This window comes from Drosophila pseudoobscura, chromosome X (genome assembly GCF_009870125.1).
Source record: "Drosophila pseudoobscura strain MV-25-SWS-2005 chromosome X, UCI_Dpse_MV25, whole genome shotgun sequence".
Taxonomy (NCBI): Eukaryota; Metazoa; Arthropoda; class Insecta; order Diptera; family Drosophilidae; genus Drosophila; species Drosophila pseudoobscura.
In genome coordinates this window covers 20835189-20843942 of record NC_046683.1, presented here as the reverse complement: position 1 = coordinate 20843942, position 8754 = coordinate 20835189, and the positions used below count along the sequence as shown (strand labels likewise).

The 8754-nt window shown below is 43.7% G+C and overlaps 3 protein-coding genes across 4 annotated transcripts; 1 reads left to right on the top strand and 2 right to left on the bottom strand.

Moving 5' to 3' along the window:
* Positions 1 to 337: 337 nt before the first annotated feature.
* LOC6901912 (ubiquitin-conjugating enzyme E2 S) lies at positions 338 to 2696 on the bottom strand. Of its 2 annotated transcripts, none has more exons than XM_015185512.2 (3): positions 1908 to 2696; positions 1369 to 1836; positions 338 to 1306 (listed from the first exon to the last, which is right to left on the bottom strand). In XM_015185512.2, the coding sequence occupies exons 1-3, from the start codon at positions 1914 to 1916 to the stop codon at positions 1157 to 1159; spliced, it is 627 nt and encodes a 208-aa protein (XP_015040998.1). In that variant the 5' UTR covers positions 1917 to 2696; the 3' UTR covers positions 338 to 1156. The 2 variants fall into 2 exon arrangements, with proteins under 2 accessions (XP_015040998.1, XP_002133446.1); XM_002133410.3 differs by having other exon boundaries at positions 1369 to 1839; positions 1908 to 2693.
* Positions 2697 to 2897: 201 nt separating this feature from the next.
* Positions 2898 to 6029, top strand: par-6 (partitioning defective protein 6). The gene is made up of 3 exons (XM_001355269.4): positions 2898 to 3261; positions 3568 to 3796; positions 3868 to 6029. Exons 1-3 carry the CDS (start codon positions 3184 to 3186, stop codon positions 4632 to 4634), a joined length of 1074 nt encoding a protein of 357 aa, XP_001355305.1. The 5' UTR covers positions 2898 to 3183; the 3' UTR covers positions 4635 to 6029.
* A 586-nt stretch (positions 6030 to 6615) lies between these two features.
* Positions 6616 to 8645, bottom strand: LOC6901913 (lymphokine-activated killer T-cell-originated protein kinase). Its single transcript, XM_002133411.3, has 3 exons — positions 8226 to 8645; positions 7625 to 7983; positions 6616 to 7567 (listed from the first exon to the last, which is right to left on the bottom strand). The coding sequence occupies exons 1-3, from the start codon at positions 8483 to 8485 to the stop codon at positions 7119 to 7121; spliced, it is 1068 nt and encodes a 355-aa protein (XP_002133447.1). The 5' UTR covers positions 8486 to 8645; the 3' UTR covers positions 6616 to 7118.
* Positions 8646 to 8754: the final 109 nt, after the last annotated feature.

Sequence of the window (8754 nt, the reverse complement as noted above, 5' to 3'; positions counted from 1 at the left end):
GTGTGTGGGTGTGTGTGTGTGTGTGTGTGATGATGATTGGCCGAACGAAAAGATTGGCATCCACTCCCAACTTAAAAAAGAGATAGTGCGGGAGAGGATGGTGCTGAGGAGCGGATCGCATCCCTTCGCGCACTGATTCCCTTCAAAATGAAAGTGAGATTGATTGGATGAATATATGATGTATGATCTCTATCAGTCAGCTGATCCGTTCCAGTTACTTTCGTTCTATTCCTTTCCGTTTCGAGTGTTTTAAAGTAAGTAAGTACAATCATAACCTTAATCTCTACAGAATGTGCAATTATTGATCTTTTACAGTTTTCATTTATAATTTTATGTATTTTGTTGTTTTTTTTTGTATGGTTGCCTTTTTCTTAAGCTAAGAACAGCTGATAAAAATTGATACGTACGAATGTGTCATATGTTAAAAACTCAAAAATATTCATTAAAATTCGGGGAAATAATAACCACTCTAGGACACGAATACAAAATTAAACTTCTAATATGCATATGATTAATGATCTTCATCTTGATCTGGTTTTTAAGGGTATGTAAGTAGAGTTTGGTGATGCTTTAGAGAGATGCTGGTTTGGGCGATGACACTGTTTCACTTCTGCATTTAGTTTAAACTAATTACATAAATTATGCTAGGATAGCGCGTGATTGTTAAAAAAAAGAGGACTACATAAATTAATTGGGCGCTGTCGTCCCGTTTATCTTCGTGATTCCCCATCTACATTCTAGATTCGGACAGCAGGGCCCCGGACTCGAGGGGCCCGCCGCCGATGTGTCGCGTAAATACGCAATTTTATGTGGTTACTGGATGTTTTTTCTTTGGAGTTGTGGTTGCGGTTCTTTCTATCGTTTTAGCTTTTCCTTAATTTCTGTTCTTTTTCCCACCTGGCTGGTATCCGGGGGTTTCCCTGGTTGATTGCATCAGCTCTGCTTTTGGTTGCTCCTCGTTACCGGATCAGTGTAAAATTTCATAGCGCGCCTTTACTCATCGCCCTAATAAATAATTGCTTATCCCGTCATTCGTTTGTCCCTCCCGTGTTGGCCACCAAAGCCTTATCCGTTGCTTCCCTCCGTCTGCTGTCTCCGTGTGTTCCTGCTACTGTTTCTCCTGCTCCTGTAGTGGCTGGAACTCCGCTTATGCCTCTCATAACCTCTTCAGCATACGCTTCTTCTCCTTGAGCAACTTCTCCTTCTTCTTGTCCTGTAGCTTCTTGTCCAGGCCCGCATGCTTCTTAGTTGAGGGTCCGTCATCATCTTTGGCATCGCTGGCAGCCCCGACACCACACTTGGCGGGCTAAACCCAGACAAATTCGGTTGAGATCCATGAGATCCATACGATCAAAATGGAACACTTACCTGGGCATGGATCTCCGTCATCATGCGCGCCCGCTGCGAGTAGTCATCGTAGCGTTCGAGCAGCATCTTGCCAGCCTCCTCGTTAAGAGCCGACTCTGGATTGGGCACAATCAGCAGGCATTTGATGGTGAGCAGTATGTGCTTGATGCCCAAGTCCGGCTTCCAGTCCTTCTTTAGTGTGTTGACGCAAATCTCGCCGTTGCCTGCCACATTTGGGTGAAAGATCTTAGTGAGGAAATAGGCCTTAGGCGGCGTTTGAGGGAAGTCTTTGCTCAGTGTCAGCTTGACGCGGAAGATGCCAACGGCGTACGGGGTGCCCGCTGGTCCGTCGATCAAGGCCTGTATATCGGTGACATCGCTCTCGTTTATCAGCACTTTAATGCCCTCCGGCGGTGTGGTCTCCATCTCTTGCAGCTCCCTCATCACTTGTCGTATCGTCTGCGGCGACAGATTCTCCACATTGGAATACTGCTAAAAGTGGTAATTTTTTTCAATTGTTTTAGATTTGATTTTCGACCGCCCAATATTGAATACATTACCGAACTCATGGCTTTTCCTGTGCCTAATGGATGCTGTGTAAGTGTGTGTGTTGCGTAGAGGTTTTTCAAGGTTTCGCGACAGTACTGCTGTCCTGGGCCCGGAGCTTGGGGACGCCAAAAGTGTTGCAATCTTTCTTCGCGCGGGGAAGACGCTTTTTCACTTCTGCCAATTGGCGTCGTCGTTCGAGTGGAAAACTACTTGTGTTTCACTGTCTTTTGCTGTTTGTGTTTTTGCTTCGAGTGGGGGTTTGGTTTGGGTTTCTTCTTCTGTTTTTGCACGCTTTTCACTTTTATGCCTAATCGCAGCACAAATACTTTTTAATCTTTATAATTTTGTTTTGCGACGGATTTCAAATCGATTTGATCGCCTTCTCAGTTGCTGTTGTTGTTGTCCTTCTTTTTTCGTCACATTTAAACAAATTCTGTCCAATTGCACACTTCACGTTCAACAACAACACGAAAACAGCTTCCATTTACAGAAACCCTCGTCGTATGGCATGCGCTACACATCTAGCATGCTGGCTCGCTGAAACGTTCTTCACAGGAACTTCTTGAAAAGCCGCGTTTGGTGGTAAATCAATTCAAAATATACAAAACCTGGTCCAATTCAGTTGAATGCTTTCGCTGCAGACACTTGCTTTTTTTTAATTAAACCAAAATATGTATTATTATTCGCAGTGCTCTCTGTGCAGAGTGTACATAAGTCAACTCAGCCTAAGCAAACAAGCAGTTCTCTACACTTTTTTCAGGAACAAACACTAGGGTTGTCTCGCTCTGGCGCACGCCTACGAACGCATCACAGTTGCATTTGAAGTTCACACTAATTTCGATATTACTATTTTGCAGCTATATTTGATTAAATTTAAATTAAAAATATGTAGTACATTTTTCGAAAAGTACAATACAATTGCATTGATGAATAAACAATTACAGAGAAAATAAATTGCTTTGCGTTGCAAGGGCGGTGGTTCAGTGTGGCCGTATGCCAGCGCTGCCACATTCCGCAGACATTGTGCATTCTCCAACACTCCAGCGCTGAGCGAGATCTACTACATCCATCTCCATCCATTTATTTTATTTAATTAGTTTTAATTTAGATTTCTAATTCTAATTTATTGAAACATTTTAATTTCTGTGCCCCGCATTCCGTTCGGCTCTCTTCGCTCCGGTCCGGTTTGTCCGTGTGAGCCCTCGCCCACCGACACCGACACAGACACAGAGCCAACAGTGCCCCCTCCGTTGTGTGTGCGTTGCTGAGAAATTGTGTGTGGAAAAAATGTCGAAGAATAAAATAAACACAACCTCGGCCACGGCGATCGGCGCCGAAACGAATCTAATCGAAGTGAAATCAAAGGTGACTACTCCTAGGGAAAACTACGATGCTGTCTCCGTACCGTGCCGCTCCCAGTGAGGCTACTAATGCGGTCGGTCGGGGTCAGGTCGATCAAGCGGCGACAGCGGTGGCATTGCTGATTCATGCGTAGGAATGGCAATGCAAACGAGTTGCCAGAGCTGTTGCCTCCAAAGATCAGCAGCTGTTGGAAAAGTAGTGGTGCCTGGAGCAACAGGCCGTGCAACAGTTGTTGCGGGGTGAAATTTTCATTGAAATTGCAAATAGCAAATAGCGCTGGAATACCTCTAATGGCCTTTCCATTTCTAGTTCGATGCCGAATTCCGACGCTGGAGCTTTAAGCGCAACGAGACGGAGCAGAGCTTCGACAAGTTTGCGGCACTTATCGAGCAGCTGCACAAGCTGGCGAACATACAGTTTCTTATACTCTACATCGATCCGCGCGACAATGATCTGCTGCCCATCAACAACGATGACAACTTCGGGCGAGCGCTCAAGACAGCCCGACCCCTCCTGCGTGTAATAGTGCAACGAAAAGGTGAGAGTCAAACCTCTTTGCCTGCTTCCAAGACGATATCTACTCTAAATCCGACTCGTTTTCCCTTCTAGATGATCTGAATGAGTACTCCGGCTTTGGGACGATGAAGCCGCGCAACCTGATTGGCAGTATACTACTCGGCCACACGCCGGTTAAGACCAAGGCGCCATCGATATCAAAGCCGCACGACTTTCGCCAGGTGTCGGCCATCATTGATGTGGACATTGTGCCGGAGACGCATCGGAGGGTGCGCCTGCTGAAGCACGGCAGCGACAAACCGCTGGGATTCTACATACGAGACGGAACTTCTGTACGGGTGACGTCCAGCGGCCTGGAAAAGCAGCCGGGCATTTTCATATCGCGCCTGGTGCCGGGCGGACTAGCCGAGAGCACGGGCCTACTGGCCGTTAACGATGAGGTAATCGAGGTGAACGGCATCGAAGTGGCTGGCAAGACTCTGGACCAGGTCACCGACATGATGGTGGCCAACAGCTCCAATCTGATCATAACCGTCAAGCCGGCCAACCAGCGTACGCTCACGTCGACGCACCGCGGCTCCTTCTCGCGTAACAGTCAGCTCTCGAGCGGATCCCATCACACAAACCACACGAACACCTCCGATGAGATCGAGCATGATGATCAGGATGATATTGTCGACCTTACTGGCGTCACGCTCGACGAGAGTCCCACGGGCACCTCCTCCACCGGCAATCACAATAATCATCAGCCGCAAACGACGCAGCAGTCATCATCACCGCCCTCGCATCACCAGCAGGCAGCCTCCAATGCATCCACGATAATGGCCAGCGATGTGAAAGATGGGGTCCTGCATTTGTAATCCCTCCAGCAGCATAAGTACTCAGAGCCAGGCAGCGACAAACGAGCGGAAAGCGAAGAGCGTCATTGGAATGTCGAATTAAACCCACAAACGAACCACACATTTGATGGAATCAGAACTGTACAGGCCTGTGGGTATATCAGTGGAAGATAGAAAACTTTCACCGAATTCGATGAGCTCTCGTTAATCGAAAATCTCTAAAGTTTCCAGTTAATTAAGAGTCAAGTTACATGAGAGATCCTGACAGGCCTGGCAGTCATACAACATATACACATATATAAAATGTTTATATATGCAGTCACACGACTTTCCCAAACATTCCACACAAACACAAACACACATGCACATACACATGTTCATTTGCAAGTTTTTGAATGCAGTAGTCCCTCGTTTTTATCTTTTTTCCTTTCCATATTTATATTTATATGTTTATTTGAATTTGTAGGATTTTTCCGTCATGTTATTATTCATAGTCCCCCCGATGATGTCGTATTAGATTAGAACGAGATGGCAATGGAGATTGAGACAGAGCAGGAGGGAGCATCAAATGCCTAAAAGAGAGAGACGGAGAGAGAAATTCACTTTAAATACACCTAAATGCCCAACGGTGATTGTAAAATTCTGATAATGTAATAATTATACACTTGCACACACATGCACGAATAACTGGTATCCAAAACATTCCATTTTATGTACTCCGACAAACCAAAACTCACTCAAAAGATCGAAACGCCATACATAAAACGTGGATATATTCTAATATTGGGTGCGTTTTGTGTTTGTGGAACTTATTTTTAGCAAGAATTTTTTGTAAAAGGGTTTTATATGTATATGTCTGCTTTGAACATGTATCCCATATTTCTTGTGGTTATCTTATTTTACTTAAAAGATTATTTTTATTTTACCATTTTTTTTTTGTAATTTTACACTCGTGTTTTGTCGCAATGTGTCCAATACTCGTTCAAGTTGTTTGTCTTTTTTTTGTACAAAGGAAACCAATATTTCATCATCTAGGGTAATACAAGGAGAAGAGAAATCGGGAAGATAAAGTTAAACAAACACCAACAGCGCCTTCGCCTTCAAGAGAGCAATTCGATACTTTTTATATATTTACAAGAAAATATATACAATAATGATAATGCATCTATGTATGTTATACACGTAACTATCTAGATCTAATTGAGCTATATACACACTGTATATGCTTTAGTCAAATCGAAGAAAAGACATTTATCAGCAGAGTTTCAGATCTGCTCGACTTGAAGTTAACAATCACCATAATTATTACTTATGAGAAAGACCGGACAGGCATTACTACCAATACCTTAGATATCTGATCGATCAAACTCTATGCATAATATACTATACATATACTATATACACACACACATACTATACCCACACACATATAGATAGAACGATCTAGACTAGTGACAGCAGCGAATCTGAAACTGTATCTAAATGCGTTTCCATATCCCGCAACCCATACCCATTTCCCTTGAAAAACCCAAACCAAATCCGAACCATAACCGGTCGAGTTCGGTCATCCCACAGAGCCCCGATTCCCAATCACCTATAAATGAAAGTACATATGTATATTCCATCTGAACAACTGAAAGAAAGAGAAAAAAAGTAGAGAAACAAAAACTTATATTTTGATGTATGTATTATTATTTTTTAATAAATCTAAGAAAGTATAATCGAACTTAAAGGATTTTTCCTCATTTAGATGGGTTACGGAGTCTCTTAACTTGAGAAGTTAATGGTGAAACGATTCTGAATGAATAATATATGAGTGGATTGCTTCTAGTAGCTGATAGATATTTTAGAAGTCATTCTCCGTGACCTAAAATAAATCTAATTCTAAATTGTTATTTTTATTCAAATTGTGTGGATTGGAACCTTTCGTCACATCTGATGACTAATGGAATCTGGGATGGTATCCAGAATTCCGAATTTTGTAATCAACTCGCAGATGTACATATGTAGTTCCTATCAAAAAGGTCATTGAATCTTTATTTGCTCTTTTCGGATATATATTTTACTCAGACTATTCCGATGAGCTCAAAAATGAGGATGTGAGCTATCAGATTCCACTAAATTGCTAATTTATTTTATTTTGTTATGTTGTTAAGTTAGTCGAACAGCAGGATGATGCCGCTGGTTAGAAGCGCATCTGTGGCTCCAACTAAGCTCACTCACATATACGGTAAATGCTTCAATTGGTGTACAATATTTAAATTAAAATTATAATCAACTATCCGATCCAAGGTCGCCAAACTATTCTGGTCCATCTTAATATATCTTAATGCTTTAGATTAAAGATTTATTTATTTTTTAGTGAAGGAATCAAATACACGTAAATTCCAAGGAGGTACATCTAGATTCTAGATAAATGCAATTTAATCCCATGTACCATGGGTAACATTAAATGCCAGAAGGTTGAAAGTTAGATGCGGATGAGGCTTGGGAGGAGCAGCATGTTTAATCGCTGGACTTGTCTATGTTGGGCGCATTATTCGGGAGGCACTTCAAGATGGTGCGGGCCGAAGGGCGATCCTCGCCCAAATCATTCGTGCACAGGTAGAATAGCTCGACGATGGTGTTGTAGTCGTCGCTGAGCTCGAAGGCCTCGGGTAGGGGTGGTCGTGTTCCATATGCCGACTCCAGGCTATTCAGAACAGGATCGTTCTCCTTGTCGTCGGCCGGCTCTAGAAAGCTGTTTAACTCGACGATGGAGTCGTCCTTAAGGCAGCCAACACCGCTTTCATCGCAGCCCTCGTCGCCATCGACGGTATCATTCAGCATGAGAGTGTGCGGCGGCACGAGGGCCAATGTTTCGTAGATTACAAGGCCAAAGCTGAAGATGTCAGCCTTGCTGTCAATTGTATCCATTTGGTCAATAACCTCCGGTGCGGACCACAGAGTGGTGCCTGTTAAGATAGCCTTTTTTCGCATCAGAGTTTTTTTTTCGACTGTATATGACTTACCCACGTAGCGAAGACCATATTCCCCACTTATTTTCACCTCATTTTTTTCGTCTAGAGGCAGAGAAACTCCAAAGTCGCAGAGTTTGCAGATCTCAAACTCGCCTTTCACGAGCACATTAAAAGACTTGAGGTCGCCGTGGAGCAACTTGGCTTCGGTGTGCAGATAGTCCAGCGCCTTGGCAATGTCCATTATCATTTTGAAGATGTGATTAGCGTCCAGCGGTCCCAGCTCCTCTTCGAAGCGCTCTTCCAGTATCGAGCCCAGTGAGGTATTGCACATCTCCAAGGCCAGGCTGTTCACGCCAGCGGACGTCTGCATCTCGCCGCGGAAACCAACAATGTTAGGATGGCTTAGTTTTCTAGAAAAGTAATTGAAGGGAATTTAATATGAAAGTGGTGTTATTGGTGAATATTCGCCGTTGATCATTGTGCATCTAATCCACAGTTATCCTTCGCGACGGATTGTCTGTGGTCACAGATTCCAAAAATACATGCAATATATGTATGTACATATATATGTACATGGAAGCGGCTGACACACGAAAATGCAGGCTCAACACACAAACACACACACAAAATTACGCCATGCCGCTTTACCCACCGCAAGATATTCGCCTCATGGATAATGCGGTCGTTGAAACTAGTATCCTTTTTGTCCAGCGTACGCTGGGTTATACGCTTGATTGCCCACGGGGAACGGGGATGCCCAAGACGGGGCGAGCGATCCAGGCGGTAAACGTTTACGCCGGTGCCATAGCCCAGGGTCTTCAGCATTGGTGATGGCGGTATGCGAATCGGTGTGCTCAAGTTCTGTATATTCTCCACATGCACATTACGCAGATTGCCTCGCGGCGATTCCATCTTGATGCTTGGATGCTGCAATGCGGCAAATTTTACGACGGAAAAAGATGTAAATTGTTTTTAAAACGATTTAAGTTATGAGACGACGCGCAAATGTAGTTTGAACCCCAAAATACAACACTGGGCGTGATTATCACAAATACAACGACAGACAAATACAATTTCCGCAATTGTCCACACTGTTAAAGCAGAGTTGCTTTGAAGAAAAATACTTGCCTTGCTGTCCTACTGACATATCTTGGTGGTATTTACTGAATTGAATTGGTCCT

Coding starts and splice junctions, on each gene's coding strand:
- par-6 (XM_001355269.4), top strand. CDS start 3,184: ATGTCGAAGAATAAAATAAACACAACCTCGGCCACGGCGATCGGCGCC. Junction 3,262..3,567: donor TAATCGAAGTGAAATCAAAG/GTGACTACTCCT, acceptor TTCCATTTCTAG/TTCGATGCCGAATTCCGACG. Junction 3,797..3,867: donor TGTAATAGTGCAACGAAAAG/GTGAGAGTCAAA, acceptor TTTCCCTTCTAG/ATGATCTGAATGAGTACTCC.
- LOC6901913 (XM_002133411.3), bottom strand. CDS start 8,485: ATGGAATCGCCGCGAGGCAATCTGCGTAATGTGCATGTGGAGAATATA. Junction 7,984..8,225: donor CATGAGGCGAATATCTTGCG/GTGGGTAAAGCG, acceptor TTACTTTTCTAG/AAAACTAAGCCATCCTAACA. Junction 7,568..7,624: donor ATATGGTCTTCGCTACGTGG/GTAAGTCATATA, acceptor CTATCTTAACAG/GCACCACTCTGTGGTCCGCA.
- LOC6901912 (XM_002133410.3), bottom strand. Junction 1,307..1,368: donor TGACGGAGATCCATGCCCAG/GTAAGTGTTCCA, acceptor GTCTGGGTTTAG/CCCGCCAAGTGTGGTGTCGG.